The sequence below is a fragment of the Streptopelia decaocto genome (genome assembly GCF_964273445.1).
Source record: "Streptopelia decaocto genome assembly, chromosome: 18".
Taxonomy (NCBI): Eukaryota; Metazoa; Chordata; class Aves; order Columbiformes; family Columbidae; genus Streptopelia; species Streptopelia decaocto.
This window is the reverse complement of record NC_138673.1, coordinates 5,781,711-5,806,892: the sequence shown is the minus strand read 5'-3', so window position 1 is coordinate 5,806,892 and position 25,182 is coordinate 5,781,711. Positions and strand designations below refer to the sequence as shown.

Below are 25,182 nucleotides of genomic sequence, written 5' to 3'. Positions count from 1 at the left end.
GCACCCCCCTCTTTATTTTTCCTTGCGAGCAGGACGGGATGCATTCCCTTCTTTAACCCAAGGGGGAGGCAGAGGAGGCGGGGAGCCCCCCTCCTTTGCATCCTCATGGCCGAGTCCCCCCGCTTGCAGCCCAAACAGGGGGGCAGCGGGTGAGTCCCGCCCCCCCGGCTGCGGGGCGGCCGCTCCCCGTCCCCGCTCCCCCCAAACTTTGCCTTCGGATGCGGGGACTCCGCCACCGAGCTGCTCCTGCTGCTGATTAATTGCATCTGCCTGGGATTAATTATTCACCCGCCTGCTTTGGGTTGTGTTTTTTTGTTGTTACCGTTGGGTTTTTTTTCCTGGGGGGAGCGCTTTAATTCAGCTTTTTTTTTTTTTCTCTTCGGAAGAACCGCGCTTGGAAATCTTATTTTTATTTTTGTGCATGGGGGGGCTGGCGCCCCGCTAGCCCTGCAGCATCAGCTTTTATCAGCACGTCTTTTTTCATCTCTTTTTTTTCCCCAGGGAGGGGGTTACACGTGCTCTTGTCCCCCGCCCCCCCGGCTCCTGAGGAGGAAGAGGAGGAGGAGGACGGGGACCCGCCCCCGCCGGCTGGGCGCTCCTCCGGTCGCCCTGCAGACGCTGGTGGGGGGGTTGCGGCAGGTTTGGGGTGCGGGGTGGGGAGGGGTGGGGGGCCGGAGATGGGGTGCTCTGCTCGCTGAGCTGGGGGGGGCAAAGCCGAGCCCCCCCTAACCTGAGCCGGGTCCCCCCCCCTCCCCAAATTCCGTCGTTGGCTGCTGCTCCCGGCTCGCACGTGGTTGGATTTAGGGGATTTCTGCGGTTTTTTGGTGCTTGGTTTGGATTCCTTTTATTTATTTTTATTTTGCCACGGGGGTGGCTGCCCCCCCCACCTTGCAATGGCCTCTCCGGAGAAGATGCACCCCGGGCCGGCTGCCCTGCTCTGCTGCCTCTGGTCCCTGCTGCTCCCCGGTAAGTGCTGCCGGAGCCGGGCGGGGGGGTTCATGTATATGTTATGTGTGTGTCTGCATCATGGGGAAGGTTTGCACCCACCTCCTCTTCCAGCCCCATCTGCCCCCCCCCCCCCAGGTACAACAGCTGCCCCACTGTGCCCGGCTGGGACCCCCCCCAGCTACCACCTCTCCTGTGCCCCCGACCCCCGCACTGAAATGGGTAAAGATTAGAGTTTATTCCCGGCTTAATAAAATGACAGCTTGTGTTTGTGAGCGCTTGCAGCGGGGCTGTTTCCCCAGGCAGGGAGCAGGGTGGCAGGGGGGTAGATCCTCTCTGTACCCCCCCTCAGCCCCATGTCTCCTTAATGCAGAGCTGCTTTAGCAGGAGGATCAGGGGCTTTATCTGCTATTATCCACTCGCTTATCCCCCAGACCCCCACCCAGACACTTTCCCAGGCTGCACTGAGTTACAGGGCAAGTGCTGCTGAGGTGGCATCATTTTGGGGTGCTGGAGAGGGGGGTGCAGCCCCTGCTATCCCTCTGTTTCTTTCTGATCCATCCCCCATGTTTTTGGGGTTGGTGGTGCTGCCTTTCTCTCTGCGGCCTGGGCAGGGGGGGCCCCGCTGCCTGCGCTCACTTGCCCTGAGTTGCATCCAAATCACTGCCGTGCCATAGCGGAGCTGCGGTGACATCCCGGCCTGCCCCGGTGGCAGCTCTGGGGACACCAGCACCTGTTGCTGGGGGCTTTTTTGGCAAGCCAGAATGAAGCAGAGTCACGCACCCTGGGGGACACAGGGCTGGTTTTCCGTGGATTTTTTTTCAGATGATTTCTGTGTAAAACCAAGCCCCGCAGATGCTGCAGCCAAAGCGGCTTTCCCCGGCAGCTGGCTTGGCCAAGCAGACAGTGGGGGGCTGCTTGCAGTTTAAGGGGAGCCACCTGGACCCCTCCTGCCAGCCCAGCTCTGGCCATGGGCTCAGCGTGTCCTGGGGGCTGCGCTGCCCATTCAAACAAGACCCACTAGGAGCTGGAGGGATCTCTGGACCGTGCCCAGCTCCATTTTGCACCGGCAGCCCGTGGCCAAGGCACTTTTGGAGCTCAGACAGGGCTTTCTCAGGCATCTGCAGCCTCTCGAGGCTCTTTGAGGATCTTGGGGGGCTGCCCACCCGCAGTGGTGAAATCAGGAGGAAGGGGGATATGGGAGCATCGCAAGGAGCCGGCAGGGGGTTCCCCCGCTAAAAAACTGACCCCAACGCAGGAACAGAGATGCTTCAGGCTGGTGAGCACCGCAACTTCACGTAGCATCCTCTGGGGTGGCAGATGCTGCTTCCCTGTACCCCAAGACGGGGTGTTTCCTGGGATGCTGCCTGGGCAGGGTTTGCTGGGCAGAGCTGCTCCTCTTTGGGACCCCAGGTCAGGGGGTTTGCTGGCAGCCAGCAGGGAAGCGCCATCTCCTCCTGCTCCTCAAATTTGCCTGGATGAGATTCAGCTGTCTGGGTCGGTGGTGGGTGCACTGCTGAAGGCGGCTGTGGGCTTTGCTGGCAGCCGATGGGAATATCCCTGTGGAAGCGATCCGTCAGGAATTGCCTCCCGTGCAGGGGCTGGATGCAGCCCCCTGTTCTCCACCCCTTCCCGGGCATTTCCCAGCCCCCTGTTGCTGCTGGGACACCAACAGCTCCATGTGTCAGGCCTCTGGTTTATCCCAGAGCAGGATGTGGCCCCTGGGCTTGGGGGATGCGATGGGTGGGGGGTCCCCATGGTGGCAATGCCGGCATGAAGTGGCTGTGCTGGACGCGGGGCTGGAGCTCGCCGTGCTGCTGCGGGAGGATGCCTGTGCCAGCAGGGAGAGAAGCCTCTGCCAGGAGTTTTTAGGCTCTTTTCAGGATATGCAGCTGCCCTTGCTGCCGCTTTGGCCTTTCCTGGACAAATAAAGGTCTGGGAGGGAGCCGGAAAAAGAGGCCGAGAGCTCTGAACTCTCCCAGCCTTTCTTGCAAATCGCTCGGGCTGGCCGTGGGGGTCAGCCAGCGGCGAAGCTCCTGCTCAGGGCTTTTTATTCCCTTTTCCCTTGTTTTTTATTGAAGAACAGCCCTCAGCACCAGCCTTGCCAGCACTGGGCACCCTGGGAGATGCTTGGCTACCGGCCCCGGATCAGCTGCTTCCAGGAAGGGTTTTGGGTTTTTTTGGCACTTCTGGGGTGGGATGGCCCCAGGGCTCATGGGAGGGATGGACGGACAGACAGACCCTGGGGCAGGTGGTGTGTGCTCAGCGTGGTTGTGCTGTGAAGCTGCAAGGGACCTGTCGGAATACGGTGTAGGTGGGATTTACCCGCTGGTTTGCAGGATAACTTGTGCTGGGTGTGGGGTTTAGCTTGGATTCCTGCGTCTTCTCCCTGCTGAGCCTCCTCTCCACAGCGTGCCTCAGTTTCCCCTCTCCCGGTGGCAGCTCTCACCCAGAGGCAGTTTGGGGGTTATTGAGAATCTGTCTTGGTGTGCAAGGCAGGCTTGGGGTCTGGTGTAGGATCCTACATCTCTGGCTCCTCCATCCCACTGCCGGTGGGAATGGGGATGTGCTGTTCTCCCCATATCTCCCACCGGTTATTCCCACCATGAGCAAGTCCCAGGCATGGGGCTGGGGGTGAAGGACAACGCTGTGGCCCGTGACTCCATCCCTGGTGGGGGGTTCCAGCCAGCGCACTCCAACCCTGGTGGGAGGAGATATGGACCACCCCCCATCCCTGTTTCGGCTCAGAGCATCTCCCAGCTTGCGGGTTTTCAGACCAGCAGGTGGAGATGTGCAATAACTTGCTGCTGAACCGGGAATGTTCACCCAGTGTTCGCTCATTTAACAGCCCCATCCCGGCCAGACGGATGGGGTCGGTGCAGCTGAGCATCCTCAGTTCCAGCCAGGAGCAGAGAAGGAGCAACAAGATCTGTCCTTGCTCTGGCAGGCGGGCAGAATTTGGCTTCTGTGCTGGGTTAAACCTGGCACAAGTTTTGCCTTCTCTGCTGCAGAAAAGAGGGTCACACAAGGGCACCCCAGAGCCAAAAGCCAAAATGGTGGCCTTGTGTGATCGCAGGGCCCACTCCATCTCCCCCCAACCCTGATATCTTAAATCCCAGCAGGGTGCTTGTGCTGGAACATGGGTGTACAAAGCTGGACACCCCACTGGGAAATTGCCTTTCCTTCTACATCTTTTGTCCTCTTGGTGCTGTTGAGGAAAGAGAAAAGGGTGGGAAATACTACCGGCAGCATGATGGAAATCCTCTGAGCGATGATTTTGGCAAGCATCAGTCGCAAGGTTTGGCCCTGGGGACTTTGGGTTGCGTTAAGTGCCTTGAAACCCTCATCCAGAGACATCCTTCCATGTGTGTGCTCATGATGTTGCACCCTGGTCTCAGAGCTGCTACATCACTGGGGGAAGCAGAGGCAGGGCACTGGGTGACAGCAACCCCCTGGCTGGGGATTGCTTAGTGATTTTTAGGAAACCTGGCTATTTTTCTTAAGTGCTACTATTTAATTCACCCCACCATGACTGGCTGCTGAGGTCCCTCCTTGCCCAGCCTCTCTGCATCCTAAAAAGAGGGGGAAAGGGAAAACCAACCAGCCAGGCCCCTGCAGAGCGTCCCAATGTTGCATCCCAGCTCCATCCCCTGCTGTAGCCCCCCAGGCTCTAACTGGGAAGTGGGCAGCAGAACGTGGCCTCATCCTTGGAGATGATGGGTGAGGGGAGAGGCAGAACATGGCATAACCTGATCTTTTTTTGCGGCTCCTGCAATTGTCTGGCTGAAATAGCCCGGCATTGGGGTGTGGAGGAATCAGCAAGCTGTGTGTTCCCCTCCTGCGTGGCGCCCGTCGCTGCCACCGTACGAGCATGCCATCCATCTGGAAAAGGTCACTCTCGCTAATCTAATCAATGTCTCTTATTATTAAATACACGGCTCTGCTAACGAGCAGCCCCCCAGGAAGGGAGGGAAGTGGCTGCTCCTGGGGTGGGACGTGCTGTGACGGGGCCAGGGACTCTGGCGGTGCCTTTGGGGATGGGGTCTCCCCCAGGGAGTTTGTCTGCGTGTGATGCCAGAAGGAGACATGGTTCAATGGTGTGGAGTGAGGCAGGTTCTGGTGCTCCTTGCCAAGGGGAGAGGAGGTTGGAGCTCACTGTTCCCCTCAAAACTGGGAGACACAGGGTCCTCCAGCTCCGTTTGATGGTGGCCCTGTGTCACTCACCCTGGCGGAGGCACCAGCTGAGCAGGGCGACTTATGGGCTGTCACCTCTCCCCCAAATGCCCCAGGTTTGGGATGCAGAGGCTGCTCCTTGGGATGTGGCTCTCCTGGGCACTGGTCCCTTCATTTTTCCTGAGCTGTTGCCCAACCTGTTGCTGTTCCCCTCTGGGCGCACGTCCCTCACTGCTGGCTGGGCGCTGAGTCCCTCGCTCGCTGGTCCTGCCCCCCAGGAGGACACCACAATCAAGGCAATTTACAGTCTTTGGATGGAGCCGCCGTCTCCTGCCGGCGAGCGTTTTCCCATCACTTGGACAAATTTGCCGTCCTTGATTTGTCACTATCTCTGCTGACAGCCCAAGTGGGTGCTGCCGGGGTGGCTTTGTCCCCTCTGCGAGAGTTAACAGGGCAGGTTTTCCCATGATTAAATAGGCTCAGCTCTTCCACAGGAATGGCAAAAGTTGGGAATTAATTAGTTTTTAATTTATTTTCTTTTAAGGAAAAGCTATGTTTTCCCTCTTGAAGATAGATAAAATTGAAAATGCAATACTGGCGGCTGCTGGATGCGTTCCTCTCCGGGTACCAGCTAAATTAAAAAAAAGGAAGGGGATGTATTTGAGCTGTGTGTGTTTGGTGCTGTGGCCGCTTTGCCAAGGGCTGAGTTGGTGAAGTCCCCAGCCTGGTGCCTGTCCCCAACCTGGCTTCTGGGGGCCACTGAGTGGGGTGTGGGGCTGATGCTGGACCCCAGCCTTGGCTACAGACTGGGTTTATCTGCAGTTCCTTGTGTGCCTCTAGAACTGAATCCCACTCTGGCTCCGAACACAGCCTGACACGTGTCACCAGGGGAGAAAATTAATCAGTGTCTAATCAGTCTGAAACGTGTCACTTGGCACAGCCTGGGCTGGCGGTGGCAGCTGGGGGGGCACAGCCCAGGGGATGTGTTTGGTGCTCAAATTTGGAGGGTGCTGGGAGGATGTTCCTGCTCCTGGCCGTGGCAGGAGGGGACAAGGGGGATCTGAGCAGGACACGTGGCTTTGGGAGGGTCATTGCATCGCCTCCACACCAACACCATGATGATGGGGGCTTCTGCCTCGGGAGCTGCTGTCCCTGTCCCTGCTTGCCCGGAGCCACCCTGAAGGGCTCTCCCCACCGCCTGTCCCCCCACTACTTTTGGCTTCCCCGGGGGGTTGTATTTGGGGAAACCATCTGTGCCCTCCTGCTGCTGCAGGCAGCCAGGGTGGCTCCTCCTGGCACGGGGGGAACCTGGCAATGATGGGGATCCAGCCCCGGGCCCCTGCCGGCTTTATCCTGGAGCCCCCAAGCATCCCTGTGGACACTCATGGTCAAGCACTTCCTCATCTTTTTCCCCACCTCCCTTTTAATTCATTTCTTCATTTTTCTTCATCCTCCATAAATGCCCTCTCCTCCCCGTCCCCTGACCTGTCCCTTGCCGTGATTTGTGGATATTGCTCTAAAGTAGCTGCCACGTAAAAGCCTTGCCGGCTCCAGGAATTTATGGCAGGCTGCTCCTCTGCACAGCACATCCCATTTAGGCCATATTTATTTATTCCTGTAGGTTTCTTCCTTTTTTTTCTTTTTTGTTTTAATTTCTTCTTTTTATTCTGCTCCTTTTAATAATTTCCTGGGGGAAATGCAAAGCTCAGCACCCCAGCCTGGTGTGGCACTGGGATGGTTCCCTTTTGCTTAGTGCTGCCAGCCCCAAAAAACAGGCTGTGTACTGGCCTGTGTCCCACCAGCATTTCTTATTTTATTGCTTCTGCTGATGAAGCCAGGCTGGACCCTTTTGGAGAGGGAGAAACCTCAAGGACCTAAAAGAAAGGCGAATATAGCAGTGCCCACCAGACATGAGCACAACTCTGTATTAGACACTAGAAAATCCACTCGGAGCCAGCGCTGGTGCTCACGGGAAGACTTGATTCGCTTTTCCTGACCACCATGAACTCAGTTCCTACCCCGCGCTGGTTTTGGAAAGCCTGGACCAGTTTAACCTCCCAGGCTGTGGGTTGGGGTCCTCGGTACCATGGGGCTTCCCAACCCTATTGCCCCGTCAAGGCTGTGGGCAGAGCTAGGGGCTGGGAAGGGAGTGTCCCCATGTCCCTACGTCCCTCCCTTCCCCGCGGCCACAGCCAGGGCATCTCACTCTTGTGCGCCAGAGGAAGGTAATTTTACATTTGTAACAATTATTCACTTAATTGAGTTCCAATTAGCTGGGACTGGAGATGGAGGCTCTCGGCGCGTCAGAGGGAAGGAATAGCTTGTTGTCTTTTATGTCGCTGAAACCAATTTTCAAGGTTCCGGCTGCTGGAAAACATTTAGGAGGTTTCCATGAGGGGCCCACTTGTGTTATCTAATTCAACTTGTGTTTTATTACTGTGTGTGTTTTTTTTTTCCCCAGCAGTATTGAAACATGCACCAGAGAAGGGCTCATGTTTGGCCTGACTGAATTTTGGGTGGAGGTGAAGGCACAGAAGCCTCCATTTCCCCTTTTTGTTGGTTTTTTTAGGGTTGGGACGCCATTGGGGTGGGAGTGTAACGTGGTTGGGATCAGTGTTACGGGGTGAGGAGGGGAAGGGATGGATGCGATGCCTGGGATGGGTGGGGAGACGGTGTGCGAGCTGGGGTTGCCTCTAGCTGGAGCATCCAACTGTTGGGACATCCAGATGTTGGACAACCCTGGGAGCTCCAGATGTGCCACATCCCTGGCCAGAGATGGGACAGCCAGGGCTAGTGCTTCACATCACCGGTATTTCGACATCTCCCTTGCAGCTGAGTTTGGCCCATTGATGCATCAAGCCCCCAGTGCCTCCCATTAACACCACGAGAGATTTTAATCCTCCCCTCCATCTTCTCCTCCAGAGGTTTTTCCTATACGCTCTTCCCCTGCTAAGTGGGGATATATGTGCTGGGAGCCCCCCGCCACATCCCATGGGATAAGCTGGGATAAAGATCCCCCCTGGAGCGTGGCAGAAGTGATCCCTATGGCAGACAGCTGGGGCTGGGGCTAAGCTGGAGCTCAGTGCTGGCTATTGGTGCTGGATAAATGGAAGAGGAGGAGGCTCTTCAGCCTCGGGACGGTGGATGGGAGCAGGGACGGGGCTGGTGAGGCTGCAGTGGGGGCAGAATGGAGGGGCTGAGCTACACTCCCCCCTGTATCCCGTTTGCTGGGGATTCAGGGCAAGAAAGGAACATGAGAGAGACAGTGTTCGCCACCAGCCACAGATACATCCAGTATGTCTGTCAGCCTCTTTTCCCATGTGTCTGTCAGTCTGTCCCGAGCCGAGGAGGTGGAGCAGGAGGGTGCGTGGTAGTGACTGAAATGCTGCAGTGGAGCCCTTGCCAAAGGGGAGACGGGCAGGGGCTTTTGGTGCTGGAGAACCCCAGCAACAGCAAGACCCCTCGGCCTTGGGAGGGTCTTCTGGATTTCAAGGCAGGGCTGGAGGGTGCTGCTGCTGTCCCCGTGTGCCCCCGTGGGTGGGAGGAGCGGCTCAGCCCATCTGGCCATGCGGTTGTGCCCAGCGTGGGGCACATCTGGTCGGGCAGATGTGGGGGCTTGGCGAGGGGGCCACCCTCAGTTGTGTGGTTCCACCCCCTGTCTCCCCCATTCTCCCTACTGTGATTTGCAGGTCTCCCTGTGGGCTGCTGTGCAGTGGGATGGAGGGGACACGCATGAGTCCTGTCCTGCCACAGGTGGCTCCTCAGCCTGGGGGGTCCATGCAGCCCCTGGGCTGGTCAGAGCCTGGCCAGGCACTGAGATTTTCTTTTTATTGCTTGTGGTGCTGAGCTGCAAGGGTGGAAGGACCATATGGTCCCCTCTGCGCCAGCCTAATAAAACCCAGAATGCAGGTCAGGCGCCGCAAATCCCGTTAACCTCAGCAGCCACAGAGCAGAGCCAGTGACTGGGGTTTAACCCTTCTCCCCCGCCAAAACCCAGCCAGCCGAGAGGGTACGAGAGCCACCTGCCCTCCCAAGAGATGCTGGAACCCAGAGCAGGGGACAGGGGCGTGGGGACTGGAGTCTCCTGAGCTGTTGTGCAGTCCATCTGTTCTCCCATCCTTTCGTCTGTTCTTTCTCCTTCTATCCATCTGAAAGGAGGTTGTAGCATGGAGGGTGTTGGTTTCTGGTCCCAAGTGATGAGTGGTACGATAAGAGGAAAGGGCTTCAAGTTGCACAAGGGGATGTTTAGATTGGATATTAGGAAAAAATTCTTCCCAGAAAGGGTCGTCGGGCATTGGAACAGGCTGCCCAGGGCAGCGGTGGAGTCACCATCCCTGGAGGGGTTGAACAGATGTGTAGATGAAGCTCTTGGGGACATGGTTTAGTGACAGTGTTGGGTTAACAGTTGGACTTGATGATCTTGAGGGTCTCTTCCAACCAAAATGATTCTATGATCTTCCTTACATCTCTTGAGCCAATGTGCGTGCTGTCCATCCATCCTTCCATCCATCACCTCTTCTCTGTCTTCCTAGAGTTATTCTTTTGCTGTCCAGCCATTTGCTGTCTGCCTATCTCATTCGATCCATCCATCCTCCGTTCTGTCTGCTCGTTCCTCTGTCCTTATCCACCCTTTCTTCCTTGCAGCCACGCATCCGTACATCCAGGCATCACTTTCCTTCCTTCTCCTTCCCTCCCCACCCTGTGTCCATCACAGTGCAGAGGCTCAGGCTGGGATCCACCCTCCTGGCACCCACCCCAGGCTGGATGTGCCTGCGTTAGACCCTCTTGCAGCAGGATTAGTTTATGGCCAAGTAACAGAGGCGCCGGTCCTGTCCCCCTCCCGGCGACAGATTATAGCATCATTTAAATGCATTTTGTCTGTGGAAGGAAATAGCTTCTCTGGGTGCCGGCAATCCGCTTGCGCTGAACTAATCGTGACCATCACATTAATCTCCATCCCAGCTCGTCCCCGCTTGCTTCCCCGATCTGGCGTGGCCAGGGTGCAGGTCTGTGCTGGGCTCAGTGCTGGGGACACCCTGAGTGTCCCCACCGCAGCAGAGCTTGGCCACACTGAGCTGCCGGTTGTTGAGTCGAGCAGGGTCCCCAGGACATCTCCTCTGCCTGGCTGTGGAGAGCAGAGGGGCTTTCCTTGCCTGCCCCAGTGCGCAACCCATATTTGCCATCAGAGAATCCCCATGGTGAGGAGGAAGGAGTCGCTTGCTGGCGGCTCAGGCTGGGGGGTCTCTGCCATGAGCCGGGGCTGGTGGCAAATTGCAGACAAAAAACTGGCTGCTTTTGCCCTCCCAGTGCGGTGGGTGGCAGCGGGTGCCCCTTGCTGGGTGCAGACTGGGTCAGGCTGGGTGCAGACTGGGTGCTCACTGGGACAGGGCAGCAGCTTCCCTGGCCCCCACCCAAAGGACAGGCGGTGACATGGGGCATTTCACACCCTCCTAAGGGTGGGTTTCACTTGGGGCTGTGCTGGGCATTGTTGGGCATTTTTCGGGTGGCTTTTCTTCACAAATGACCTGATCCTTCCCTAAACCCCAGAGCTTTTAAGGGATAAAAACTGATGCCGTTCCAATGAGTCAAACTCTTTCCTGGGCTGCTTTTGTGTCCTTTGGTCCTGCCTAGGCAGTCAGGCTCCTGTCACTCCAGCTGGTGGATCCTTTCACAGTTTTTCCACAAATAATCTCATGCCTTGGACAAAATCCACTTTTCGAACTGCTTGGGGTGTCAGGAGCAGCCGCGGCTGTGTGAGCTGGGATGCAGGGAGGACACAAACCTTCACACTTCATGGCAAAAGCAACCTCCATGAGCTGGAGGAGCACAAAGCCCACTTGCCAGTGGTTATTTCTGAGCAGGGCTGCACCCATGGGTGCTTTCTGGGGCCCAACAACTCTCCCGTGGCTCCTGGCTCTCTGGGAGGTGGGAAAACAGAGCAGGTGAGCGGGACGGGCTCAGTGGTGAGCAGGGTTAGTTTGCCAGGTGCTGAGCTGTGCCCACAGTGGTGCTGGCCCCATGGCCTCACCGGTGATGCCAGCAGCATGTCCCCGGTGTCTACCCAGCCCCGAGGAACCGGGTGCCTGGCTCCTGGACAAGTTTCATCCCAGGCAGCGTAGCTGTGGATGCCGCCCGTCCCCGTATCGAGTGCTAATCCTTTTATGAGCCCTCTAAGCTGCTTATCTCCCCTGTGCCCCGCAGCAGAGAGCTCCCCGGGTGGGCTGCAGGGTTCTGCATCTCCTTCAGCCCTTGGGGGCCTGACCAAGGCTGGAAAAAGCGCCGGGGTCCCGGCATGCTCCGAAGCCCCCGCCGGGGAGGGGGCTGAGCTGTTCCCGAGAGCTGAGCTGTCACATCCGCACCTTTTGCGCCGCTTGATGCGGGTAATTTGGGCTCTCCTGTTTGGGAGCCACTTGGGAACAGTTGCAATCAACGCCGGGGACGGGGGCGCGGGGGGGTTGGCAGAGAGCCGAGGCGGGGTGGGGGGACCCAGGTCTCCTGGGAATCGCTGGCAGCCGCTGGTAGATGCAAAGACCTTGAGATGTCTTCCAGGCTCCCGCAGCTGCCGGCGCAGCGTGTGCCGTCAGCCCGGCTCTGTGCCGTCAGCCCGGCTCTGTGCCGTCAGCCCGGCTCCGTGCCGACCGCCTTTCGCAGCAGCTGTTTTACCAGAAAGATTTTCACAGCGTTTCTCTCCACCTGCTGGCTGTGGCAGTGGGGTGGCCAGTTCCCTCTGAGGGGCTTGGGCAGCTCCAGCCCCCGGGAGCGTGGGGCTGGCAGGCATTGCACCCTGCATGCAAGGTGTTTGTTTATTTATTTTTTTTTTTTAAGGCAAAATGGTGAAAATGGATGACAAAAGGGATTTCCTAAGGGCTGTCGGACCTGGGCGCTGCTGCATTTTGCACAAGGCGGCACCAACATTATCTTCATCACTTTTGTACTAGGTCATGTCCATGCCTGGAAAAATTTGGGCTGGACCAGTTCTGGTGCACGGGGACAGTGGGTGGCATCCCTGGGTGGGTGATGGGTGACAATCTGGCCTTGACACCACCCTTACAGGCTCTGTGCTCTGGGGCTCAGGAGGTGCTTTGGGGGCGATGCCCTGCACTAACCCACACTCTCCATCCCCTTTGCAGCCCATGCCAAGGGACCAGCCCCCAGCCCTGACCCTGCCGAGCCCCCCGGTGCCATCACGCTGCCCGTGAGCTACCGCCTGTCCAACACCCGCTTGGCTTTCTTCCTCAAGGAGGTGGGAGCCGGCCCGGCAGGCAACGGCAGCGCCCCGCTGCAACGCGCCGAGCCCTTCGTCGTCTTCCAGACCAAGGAGCTGCCCGTCCTCAACGTCACCCTGGGGCCCTTCAGCACAGGGCTGGTGCTGCCCAAGGAGCAGCTGCAGCCCTCCAGCACCCTGGAGGTCCCTGACCGCCTCACCGTTAACTGGAAGGTGCGCGCCTTCATCATCCAACCCCGGCTGGTGGCCAACCAACCCGTGGTCCAAGTGCTCTTCTACATCGCTGGCCGGGATTGGGATGACTTCGCCGTCACCGACCGGCTGCCCTGCGTGCAGCTCCACGCCTTCCGTGACGCCCGTGAGATCAAGAGCTCGTGTCGCCTGCGGGGCAGCCTGGCCACGTGCCTGGTGCAGGCAGAGCTGCCCCACGCCTGGTTTGGCCCCCCGGCCGTGCCACTGGGCAGGAGGAAGAGCCCCGAGAGCCTGGAGGTGCCGGGCGAGAGCCAGCAAGCCGAGCTGTACTACACCCTGCACGCCCCCGACGGGGCTGGCCAGTGCCTTGGGGACACAGTCCCTCGCCGCGGGGCTGGGGGGGCCAGGACTGAGGGTCCCACGCAGCACCCACTGCTGCGCATCGGTAGCGTCAGCCTCCTGCAGCTCCCCCCCGGGCAGCCCATGCAGGAGCATCGGCTGGACGGTAACATCTTCATCCGCCTGCCCGACAAGCCTCTCAAGCCGGGTGAGGTTCTGAGCATCCTCCTCTACCTGATGTCCAACTCCACGGTGGAGCACTTCACGCTCAGGTACGGTCCTGGGGCTGCCCCCACCCTGGGAGCAGATGCCTTTTGAGGGGGTGGTTGTTTCATCTGGGCTGTGCCAAGGCAGCCATGGGCAGGAGGGAGAGGATGAGGATGGTGTGTTGCATTTGTGGCACCTGCCGGGCAGTGGACTGGGTCTGGCAGGACTTTGGGAAGGTAAGGGAGGCCATGGGAGCAACCTGACTTGGTTTTGCTACATTTTGGGGCTTTGCAGTGGGAGCTTGTTGGAGAAAAGGGAAAGGTTGTTCATCCAGGGTTTGAGGGGAAAAAAAATCTCCCTGCCCCCACAGCAGGGTGTCCAGGGGGCTTCCAGGGGTGCCTGGGGATGAGAATCCTGCCTTGACCATCGCTCTTCACAGGGTCAAGGCCAAGAAAGGCGTCAACCTGCTCAGCACCAAGTCGAGGAGCGGGCAGTGGCTGGTGAGCTCGGAGCTGCTGACAGGTGGCAAGCACTCCACTGCCACCGTCGATGTGGCCAGGGCGGATGGCGCTGGGCCCAGGTAAGGGGAGCCCCCTCTGCCCCCCACAGCAGGGGGTTGAGGAAGTCGCTGGGGTTTTGCCTGGAGTGGTTCTCCCTTCATCCCCCATCTTGGGTGCCTGGTTGGCTGTGGTGCCACATAGGTGCTGGCAGAGGAAACTGAGGCATGGTGGTGCACAGCCCGGACCAGGGGACTTGAGGACATCAGAGGGGGATGAGCTATTTTGGGGTCAAACTGTCAGCACAGCTGAGGTTGAGGTAGATCCCCCACCGACATGGAAAGGGGCTTAATTTTGTGTGTGGTTTTTAACCTTGGCTGGCACTGTGCAGCTGGCTAAAGGGCAGGTGAAGATGGGTTTTGTGGCCCAGGGTGGGCAGGTTTGTGGTCAGGCACGCAGCTCTGTGAGGTGGGATCTGCTCGGGGTCACCACAGGTAACCAAGCTGGAGCTCAAGCAATGCGCTCGTAAGTCATGAGACCATTTTGCAGCTGCATCCCAAGCTTGGAGCTGGGATCCTGGCTGTGTTGGATGCTGGTGGGCACATGTGGTGGATTTTGGAGGTGAATTGTGAAGCCGCAGAGGATCCTCCAGTTTGGGGTGGAAGCATTTTAATTTTTTAAGAAGTTTTAATACCGTGAGGGGCAGCAGCTCTTTGCTGCTTCCTCTGGGAAGGAAGGGGAGCAGTCCTCAGGCAAGGCCCCGTCTGGACCCTAAGGTGATGGATGAGTGTCAGATGGGGAGTGTGAACCAAGGCAGCATCTTCTGCCCTGCTCGACACGAGGATGATGCCCTTTCCCGGGGCTTCAGGAAAGGCTCGAGTTGATTGAGGAGAATCCAGGGCATAGAAATGAGAATGATCTGAAGGAGTGAGGACCCACAAAGCCAGGTTGAAAACCCAGAGGCTGCTCAGCCTGGAGAAGGGAGACGTGGGACTGGCCTGCAAGTGGCCGAAGGCTGCGAGGACAAGGGACAGCTTTGCTCCTCACATCCGTGTGGGCAGGACACAGCGAGCAAGGGCAGGTCAAAACCACCAACAGGAGAGACTCTCTGAAGAGCTGGAAAGCAATTGTCCCCAGGCTGTGACATCTCCATCGCTGTGTCTTTGGGAAAAGGGAGACAAGTGTTTCCAGGAGCCAGGTTAAAATGAGTTGATGCACTTGAGCCGTTCCTGCCCCTCTGCGCTGGAAATCTGTGTGTCTCTGCCCTCCACCCCAAAACCAAGGAAAGCTGGGGATGAGTCCTTGCAGAAAGAAGACCCTCAGCTCTGACTACTTTGAACATGAGCTCAAAAGCTGTCTGCGGAAAACCCCTCCCACAGGCTTACCCAGAGGATGGATTTTCCTTTACTCCACACTGTTGCTTCCAGATACCAACTGCAACTGCAGCATTCAAGCCTGCAGCCACATGGGTGACATCGGAGCGTCTCCAGGGCCACGAGTCCCCCCATCCTCCGCGTGGCCACCCCAGAACCCCTACACGCAGCTGCCAGACCTGCCGCCAGCAAGATCCTCTCCTCTCCTCCTTCCCCCTCTCCCCGTCTGCCGCCGCTTCAAATCAGCCTGGAAAGGTTAGAGACTGAGGATGAATTTAAAGTGATTATAATCACCTTTTAGACAAACAACTCCATCAAATATTAACGGAACGGCAAGTGTGAATGTCTCAAAGCCGTGTTGCCCTCCAGGCTGTGCAGCCGGAGGAGTTTGCTTTGTTGGGGCTCCGGGGGCTTTTGGCAGTGCCAGCTATGTAAGGAGAAGAAAAAAACCCTGAGCTTTGGGGTGATAATGGCTGATTTTGGATATTTTCCACCCCAGCAGCTGCACCTTTAGCTATCCCCCAAATCTGGGCAGCCCAGCTCCTATCTCTGTTGTGGCTGAGAGCAGATGATGCTCAGGGAGGGCAGAAGATGGTGACTGTCCCCTGGCAGGGCTCCTGGGATGCCCGGAGCAGCCCTGGCTTCTTGCTCTCCTCTTTCTCTGCTCCCTTTCACTCGTTAGATATTTATGAGAGAGAAACTCAACTGTATCCTGCATCCCCAGATCGAAGGGATCTTCTCAAAGGCTGCTATACGTCGAGAAGAAAGTGTGGCCAGTCCTGGCTTCCCCTTGTGCAGGGATTTCACCTCTCCTGCTCTGGGGACTTTTGCTGGCTCTGTGGTTCACAGGGACTCTGGGGTGTCCCCTGGAGATGCTCTGGTTTTGGAGGGAAGTTTAGCTTGGAGGGTGCCCTCCTGAGTGTGGGGCATATGGGGTTTGACCTGAGGGAGATGAGTGTGCAGGTGGGAGCAGCCCAGAGCAGTAAATCCAGCTGTGCTGCCGGGAAGATGGAGCCAGGGAGACAAGAGCAGCACCTGCAACCACTCAGTGTCCCCTGGGGCCATGGCCACACTCACCCTGTGATCATGTATCACCCATGGCCTTGGGAGGGCATCTGCTTGAGCTGCCAAGGGGAGAGGCAGTGAAATGCATTTCTCCCTCCCACTGCAAAGATTCCCATGGGAATCTGCAGGTTTCTGTCAGCTCAGCCCCTGACAGAGTGAGGGATCAGGGCTGCTGTGTTTGGGAGCATCGAGGTGGCACCTGCAGCATGGTCCCTCCGGGAGGCAGGGGGACCCTGAGAAGAGACTTGCTGGGGATGCTCTGCATCACTAGAGGGCACCGCCCAGTGCCGATCCTGGGGTGTCTGCCAGCCCCGGGGCAATCCTGCTCATGGGGCACCCTCCTGTCCCCTGCCCAGGGATGGGGACTCCTCCTCTGAGATCATGCAGCTGGATTTCGAGATGGAGAACTTCACCAGCCAGTCGGTGACGCGCCGCATCATGTGGCACATCGACTACCGGGGCCGCAACCCCCCGCCCGACCTGGAGAAGGTGGTGACAGAGCTGACAGTCATCCAGAGGGACATCCGGGCCATCGTGCCCCTGGCCATGGTGAGTGGGTTCCTACCCTTGCTTAGCTTATCAGGTTTGATGTTGGGGATGGGTTGGGTCCCCCTGAGGAATCTCTCACTGGCCTGCAGCACCTACATAACCCACCCACCAACATATGGGTCCTTCCCTGCCCCAGGGCTGGAGCAGGAGAGTGGCCAGCTGGGATCTGGCCCTAGGGGGACAGGCTGCCCTCTAACGTGATGGTCCCCTTTGTGCCTCATCCCCAGGACACGGAAATCATCAACACGGCCATCCTGACGGGGCGGACAGTGGCCATTCCTGTGAAGGTCATCGCCATTGAGCTGAGCGGTGTCATCGTGGATGTCTCGGCTATGGTTGAGTGCAAGTCCAACAATGAAGACATCATCAAGGTGGGTGCAGGGAGCGGGTTTCCCCCAGGTGTGCTGACCCCAATGGTGGCATGGGCTGGAGCTGGATGAAGCTGGAGCTGATATGCTGCACAAGCCCACCCCATCGCAAGCATCACCCCTCAGTGGCTGCATTCCACGTGTGCCTCTCCCTGGGATCTGTTGGGAGAAGGACAAGATACTTTGTCACTGTCCCCAGAGAGGCTGTGGGATGCTCCAGCACTGCGCAGGCTGGCACCAGGCAGCAGCAATAACTATGGGTTATCGTGGCACTTAGTGCTGATAAGGTGAAATATTGTCACCTCTAATGCAAGCTGCACATTCTCATCAGCGGCTTCACTCGTGCCTCCAGGTGACATTTATCTCCTGTTTGGATCAGGGGCTGGGCTGAGCTGGGGTTGGGGGCTGACCCCAGTGGGGTGTCAGGGGATGAGCTGGGCAGTTGGGGATGAGGGAGGGAAAAGGGGGACTGAGGGAGAGGAGCAAGAGGGGCTTCATGAAGGAGATGCTGATCAGGTGAATGTGAAAGGTGTGCTGCTGCAGCCTGCGCATCCGCCCCAGCTGCCGAGGCAGCAGTCTGTCCTCGAACACAGACGTAATTTTTCCATAACTAGCCCATTCATCCATATACATTTTTCTATCACTGTATGCATCCATCTATTCACCCGCCGTATTATTCTATCACCGTATCCATCCATCCACCCAGACATCACCACCTTCTCCCAAATGCCTCCCACCGTTCTCCCTGCATGCACCCAGCCAGCCCTCCTCTCCATGTCCCCACTGTGTCAGGAAGAGGCAGGGAGCCACGTGGGGGCCCTGGGCTCCCCCATGTCCCCCAGCTTGTGGGCCATGACACCTTTTCCCCTCTGCACCGGCTGCTCTCCCAGCTGAGCCAGGGGTGCTGGCAGAGCCCCGTCCCTGTGCCCCAGCTGCATTGGGATTTGTTCTGCCCAGTAGTCCGGGGGTGCATGGGTGGGTGACAGCCGGTGTCACAAACTGTTTACCCAAGTTCTTGACTAAAACTCCCATCTGTGCGATTTACAGCAATGGGTCTAATTTATGGAGAGCGGTCCTCCGCAGTGTGATAAAACACTGGAGCAATAATACACTTCAGGATGGACTCCAAGACACTTAAACTGTTTAATGTGCTGCCTTTCTACTCATAAATCTATTTACATGCTGTCCCCAGACCTGGGGGGAGCAGACACTTGCACACAAGCTGGGATGAATAATGCATGGAGCAGCCCTCCGGCCCCGGCTCGCCTCCCGCTCGCCTCCTGCTCGCCGCTTGCAGCCCTGTGCAATTTCTTGCTGAGTTATTTTGTGTTTGTGCGGGAGCTTTGTTTCTGAGGGAGCTCTCAGTTACCTGCTGAGATTGGGGAGTATGATTATGGTGTCAGGGCTATAAACCTGTTACATAAATCAAAGCTTACATTGTGGGATGCGCTGTCTGTTCCTGTAAATAATTTAACGTGAAGGAGGGCTGGGGAGCTGCTCCTCCTGTGGCTCAGTGGTGGTTGCTCTCATGTGTAATGTGGAGGGGAAACGTCCTGGACCTGGTGGACATCACCATGAATGTGCCAGGGCCACTGATGAAGGATGGTGGGAGAGCATGGGTGGGAGTTGTCACCCTCATCCCCCTCTGCAGTGACACATGGTGACTGCCCGTGCTCAGCCCAGAGAAGAGGACCTCATTACTGAAGGTAGCATAGAAATTATCCCCCTTCCCTGCCTGTGTTATGGCCTTGGGGACTGTACCTGTCGAGGGACATGCAGGGATTGGAAGGGCCACCTCTGCTGCCAGTGATGCTCGATGGGAGATGTAGAACCTCACCTGCCACGTGAACCTTTCTCAGGAGCCACCATCCATATGAGCTTGAGGACCCACCAGGAGCAAGTCAGCTCAGCAGGACTGCAGCCTCGGGGATCCTGGTCACCCACAGCCACCACCAGCACCTCTGGCTGGCCGACATGGGGTCCCACCAGCTGTGGTGGCCCTTCCTACTCCTGAGGGCCTTGGAGAACATGTGTCCCCTTCATCCCATGCTTGAGGTTGTGCCAAGCTGGGGAGCTCCTCGCTGCAGAAGCAGAGCCTTGGCTTGGAGCCCAGGCAGACATCAGCCTCTCGCTTCCCGGTGCCTTGCTGCAAATCCGGGAAGTTTCTCTGAACAAGCATGCAGTTCATTTAAAGGCTAATCTGCAGTCACTCCATCATCAGGACAGGCCTGACGTGCTGGGATTTTTCGTTGTCATAGTTTCAACCCCCCAATTGCAAAGCAAGTGGTCCCCAGAAGAAGATGCCTGGGGGATTTATTAGCTAAGGTAATGCAAGCAGCAGCCCATCATATTTATTGTGATAAATGGCACAATATCCAGAGCACTCTGTTGCTGGAGGATTCACCCAGGAGCTCATCTTTATTCAGACGCTGCCCCACCAGAGATGAGATTGTCTTTTCAGACGCGCTGAGCTGGTATCTCTGATACGAAGATGAGGAACAAACCCTCCTGCATTGTACTTCCATGTCCAGGGAGCGGGGACTTCCCAAGGAGCCCAGGTCCCAGATTCTGCGTCCTCCTCCGGCCCTGGGGACCACAGACACCTCATGATGGGCTCCTGCAGCTAAAACATAGAATTCTTGGGGAAGTTGAGCCCTGCTTGTGGCCTCCAAAATGCAAAGTTCCTGCAGCTGAATGACCAGAGGTGCCCGAAGATAAGGTGGGGAGAGAAACAGGGATGCTGTCACCTCTGCTGCCAGTTACCATGCAGCATGGACTCAACCCCTTATCAACCATCAGAGAATCCATGTAGGAGAGCAGTTTGTTGGAAATGAGCCCATCTGTGCTGTTGAAATGCATGGTGCATCTGCTTGCTGAGCAAACGTGTTTTTTTTCCCCAGTGGCAAACAACTCCGATGTAATTCCTGATGGCATAACAGGGGAAAGGGGGGTCAGGGTTGGGCCATGGAGCTGCTGCAGAGGTTGGAGCTTCCCCAGCATCGTTGTCTCCTGCCACCCTTACTGGGAAGAAGATGCTGTTGACCCTGATGGCCTCAGCCAAAACACAGGCGATGCTGTAGTGGCTAGCTCTTGGCTCCTTAATTGGCTGAGATTCTGAGATTGGTTGGTAATAAGTGCCCCTCTCCCTGGATGTATGTATTTTATAGAAAATTTAACTAATGGTATATGCATAAATGGGAATTAGAAAGAGAGAGAAAAGATGAACGTGAGGGTTCAGGTGAACTCCAGGAAGCTCTTGCTGGGGTTACTGGGAGGTACGGGGACAAGGCACCGGCGGGTACCTGTGCACAGGGCTGGTCTGTGCTGGCTGCCTTTGCTCTCTGGGAGTGGGCAGAGGTGATTTTTGGGGGCAAATGTCGTTCTGGATGAGCAGTTTGCAACCTCTGTGAAGCAACACCCCCTCCTCCCTTCTCCCCCAGGTCTCCAGCAGCTGCGACTACGTCTTCGTCAGTGGGAAGGAGTCACAGGGCTCCATGAGTGCCCGGGTCACCTTCACCTACGAGCACCTCTCTGCCCCACTGGAGATGACAGTGTGGGTGCCCAAACTGCCACTGCACATTGAGCTCTCGGATGCCCGGCTAAGCCAAGTGAAGGGCTGGAGGGTGCCCATCCTGCCGGACAGGAGGTGGGTGCTATGGGGCCATCACGCCTGGGGTCTGTCCAACCTGGAGAAGGCAAGGTGAAGATGGTGCTGAGGGTCTGATTGCCATGTTCAACTACTTAATGAGGGGGTTTTAAAGATGGTGGAGCTGGAGGTTGTTTCAGGGGTCCTCGGTGAAAAGGTGAGAGATCGTGGATGCCGGTTGCATGTTTGTATGGAGGAGAAAAGTTTCACAATGTGGTTGGTAAAATGCTGGAGCTGGTTGGGAACATCAGTCTTTGGCAATGCTCAGAAGTCCGAATGAGGCCAGGAGCAGACAAGATCTAAACTTAGCCCTGCTTTGAGGTCTAGAGACAACCAGGTACCCATCCCAGCCCAAGATATCTCATTCTTTTTCCTGGTTAGGGGACAGAGATGCTGGTGACGTCCTTAAAGCCCTGAGAGACCTCATGGGCCACAAGCATCCTTTTTGACCAGGAGCCACCAGTTTTTTTTCCCCTGCTTGGAGAGACCGTTTGTATCTCCCTGCCCAGCCACCCCTCTCCTTTCCTGGGGGGGCTGAAGAGCTGCAGTGTCGGGCGAAGAGCTTGGCAGCACTTGCCCACCCACTGCCCCATCCCGTAGGTCGGTGCGGGACAGCGAGCACGAGGAGGATGAAGAGGAGAGGAAGCAGAGCCGGGGCTGTGCCCTGCAGTACCAACACGCCACGCTGCAGGTCTTCACCCAGTTCCACACCACGGCGGCGGAGGGCACGGGGCAGGTGGTCACCATGCTGGGGCCCGACTGGCTGGTGGAGGTCACCGACCTGGTCAGTGACTTCATGCGCGTGGACGACCCGCGGGTGGCCCACATGGTGGACAGCTTCACGCTGGCCGGGAGGGAGCCGGGCACCACGCTCTTCAAGGTACCCCCACCCCCCCCGGCTGCCTGTCCCCACCTCTGCCGGTTTGGCTGGGGGTGGCAGGTGGTGACAGGCACCCTCGTCCCCTGCAGGTCGTGTCCCCGCTCATGGAGGCGGTGCTGGGCGAGACGCTGGTGACAGTGGCGGAGGAGAAGGTCAGCATCACAGACCTGAAGGCCCAGGTGGTCTCCAGCCTCTCGCTGTCCCTCCACCCCAGCCCTGGCAATAGCCACACCATCATTGCCCGGACGTCCATCCAGCAGACCCTCAGCTTCTTCAAGCAGGTGAGGCCAGGGGGTGCATTTGGGCTTGGGGGGCCCGGTGCGGGTCTTAGGATGGGATGAGGGCTCCATCTACAAACCTCCTCTCCCAAATCCTGCCCACAGTCACCCACAGCACGCACTGTTCTCCAGACACCCTAGTGATCTGCAAAGCACTCTAGAAACCTTCATGCTGACCTATGAACCAACCCTGGGGACAAGACACAATCATGAGGACAAAGGGGTCTGGAATAAATCCTATACACTTCCCAGCCCAGCTCTGGTAGCCACATACGGCACCTCTGGGGCTGGGATTTGGGCTGAGCCTGGGCAAGCAGAGGGAAAATTTAGAGAAGAACAGGCAAAAGGGAAAAACTAGGTAATGGTTAGCAGGAACGAGATGGATGGTGGAGGGATAAAGGGTGAATTTGGTGGAGGGAAGGATGCAAAGGAGAAGGGATGGAGGGATGGGTGCAGGTGGGACTGGCATCGTGCTGGGCAACCGGTGCCTGTGTTGGTCCCGCAGGAAGCGCTCCTGAGCCTGTGGATTTCCTACAGTGACGGCACCACGGCCCCCCTCTCCCTCTATGACCCCAAGGACTACAACCTGGTGGTGACCAGCCTGGATGAGAAGGTGGTCTCGGTGACCCAGGACCGGGCGTTCCCCTTGGTGGTGGCGGAAAGCGAGGGCATGGGGGAGCTGCTGCGGGCCGAGCTGATCATCTGCGAGAGCTGCCAGAAAACCAAGCGCAAGAGTGTGCTCTTCACAGCCTTGGCCAGTGTGCGAGTCCACTTTGGGTCTGAGGAGGACCCAACCTATGACTATGACCATGTGCCCAGCAAGCCGGGGCTGGCGGAGACGGGGGCGAGCACCACCCTGCGGGCAGAGGTGGAGAGGAATGCGGAGCCCAGTGAGGACAGTAGGATGTCCGGCGCATCTCACCCCACCGAGGACTTCCCCACCATCCCCACTGGCTTTGTTCAGGTGACCAGGGGGCTGACGGACCTGGAGATAGGCATGTACGCCCTCCTGGGTGTCTTCTGTCTGGCCATCTTGGTCTTCCTCATCAACTGCATTGTCTTTGTGCTGAAATACCGGCACAAACGCATCCCGCCTGAAGGCCAGACCAACATGGACCATTCCCACCACTGGGTCTTCTTGGGCAATGGGCAGCCCTTGCGAGCTCACAATGACCTCTCCCCACAGCCCGAGAGTCCCGGGAACCCCCTGGAAAACGTCCAGACCTGCTGCCACGGGGACCACCACAGCAGCGGGAGCTCACAGACCAGTGTGCAGAGCCAGGTCCATGGCCGTGGGGACGGTTCCTCGGGGGGCTCCACGCGGGACCAGAGCGAGGACCCGCTCAACTCCCCCACCTCCAAACGGAAGCGGGTGAAGTTCACCACCTTTGCCACGCTGCCCTCGGACGAGCTGGCCTACAACTCCATCCCCATCGCTGATGAGGAGGACTTGGAGTGGGTCTGCCAGGACATGGGGCTGCAAGACCCTGAAGAGCTTCACAACTACATCCGCAGAATCAAAGAGATCGCTTAACGCAGGGGCCGAGGGGCAGGGGAGGGAGGGGGCTGCCACACCGTGCCACACCATGCCACGCCATGCCACGCTGGCTGCTTCCCCGGGGCTGGAGGCCCAAATTTGGCTCTCTTGTGCATTCCTTCTTCCGCACATCTCACGTCCTCCTCACCCTCTCGGAACGCACCCCCAGGGGCCTTTTTCTTTTCTTGCCCTTTACGGTCTGGTTTTCCCAGCGCACATGTGGCCCCCAGCCCGTGGCGAGGGGGCAGTGGAGGAGCGAGCTGGGGGGGCAGGAGATGGATGGGGTCAAACTCTCGGGGCGTGTGTGAGTGCGTGTCCAACGGCGAATGGGGCAGGATGATGCTGCGGGTCCTGCCCTGCGGGGAGTGGGAAGAGGGGAGAGGTCTTGGACCCCCCAGGAGCAGGGCAGGGAGGTGGTGAGTGGGGGCCTCACAAAGGTGACCCCCCCCCCAACACCTTGGCTGTGCTCGGTTGCACAATTTTGAAGGTGAGTGCTGGTTCAGGGATTTGTTGGGGTGTCAGGGAGCTCTTGCTGCCCCATGCTGTGGGTGATGCTGGGGAATCGGGGTGGGGGGTGCCAGGGGGCTGGAGCCCCGTAGCCATGTTTTTGGGACACCGCTGCTGCATCCCAGCCTCAAATGCTGGGCTTACTCCCTCCCTTTGGCATGGGCCACGGGGGTTGGTGACAGTAACATTTGCCACACAAGCATCCCTTGAGGACCACAGGCTGCTGCCTCTGCCCCCCCAACTGCCTGGGGAGGGCTGTGACCCCTGGGCAGGGGCAGTTTGGGGGTGCCCAGTAAATTTGCTGCCTGTGAGCTTGTCTGGCCATCACTCTCCCTCTGTTCCCAGCTGTGGGACTGGTGCTGCCTGCCCCCTCCACCCAGTAGCCCTGGTGGGACCCCCAGGGCCAGCCCCTGTTTTCTGTCCCTCCTGATGCTGGGATACAGCTCTGGGGCTGGGAGGTGATGTGGGGGCTGCCCACTACCGCAGGGGAGGCGGGGGGGGAACAAACCTGGGTGGGGACACCCACAGTGGAACCAGTGCCAGCCCAGCAGGGATGCCCAGCGCCAGGCTCAGTCCCCGCGGTGCCTTCTGCCAGCCATCACACAATGCCCCCCTGCTCCCCCCACACTGGGGGCAGCTCCCAGCCCCTCTGGCTCACCTGAGAGCCCCCAACCCAGGGCCACTCCATCGCCCAGCCCAGCACAGAGCATCCTCAGCTGGGTTAACTCTGCGGGGACACCTGGGTACCAAGGCTGGCGGGTTGGGGGTCCCAGTGCAGTGGTACCCGTGGGGGAGGGGGAATCCCTGTGGCATCACCCATTGGAGTGGGGAGGTTGAGGCTGGCAGCAGATTATTTCTGGATTGGAAGTTACCCACCACTGTGTCTCTTTTTTTTTTTTTAATTATTTTTTTTCTTTATTTCCTTCTTTTTTTTTTTTTTTTTTTCTTAAATAAAAGACCAGAAAATTAAAAAAACAATGAAACAAAAAAATTGAAACCAAAAAGCATTGCAGCACTGTGATGGGCCCTATCTCTGCCATGGTGCCCGCGGTGGCTGTTCCCAGCAGTTTGGGGGTCACTCCTGGGGGGGTGCGGGGTCTGCAGGGACACACACACAGACACCACAGGGTTCTGCGAGCATTGCTTGGCTTTGACCCACCCCCCCCCTCCCCCCCGCCCACCACCGGAGGTCTGAGCACTTTGGGGTCAAAGCTGTGGATCTGGGTCCCTCTCCAAAGTCCTCCCCTCTTGGGCAGCCTGATCACAGACCTGTGGTCAGGGATGAGGCGATGCTGTCACCACATCCTTGCTGGCCCCTGTGCCTCAGTTTCCCTGGCAGGCAAGCAGTGGGCTGTGGTCACGCACGGTGTTCTGAAAGCCTCTTTAAAGAGCTTTATCAAT

The 25,182-nt window shown here is 57.9% G+C and overlaps 1 protein-coding gene across 2 annotated transcripts; it reads left to right on the top strand.

The window, feature by feature from the left end:
* Positions 1 to 645: 645 nt before the first annotated feature.
* On the top strand, positions 646 to 23,452 carry TMEM132E (transmembrane protein 132E). 2 transcript variants are annotated; one of them, XM_082068677.1, is made up of 10 exons: positions 646 to 966; positions 12,249 to 13,146; positions 13,521 to 13,661; positions 16,373 to 16,565; positions 16,793 to 16,936; positions 20,374 to 20,579; positions 21,180 to 21,459; positions 21,549 to 21,740; positions 22,243 to 22,701; positions 22,924 to 23,452. In XM_082068677.1, the coding sequence occupies exons 1-10, from the start codon at positions 894 to 896 to the stop codon at positions 23,269 to 23,271; spliced, it is 2,934 nt and encodes a 977-aa protein (XP_081924803.1). In that variant the 5' UTR covers positions 646 to 893; the 3' UTR covers positions 23,272 to 23,452. The 2 variants fall into 2 exon arrangements, with proteins under 2 accessions (XP_081924803.1, XP_081924802.1); XM_082068676.1 differs by having other exon boundaries at positions 22,243 to 23,452.
* Positions 23,453 to 25,182: the final 1,730 nt, after the last annotated feature.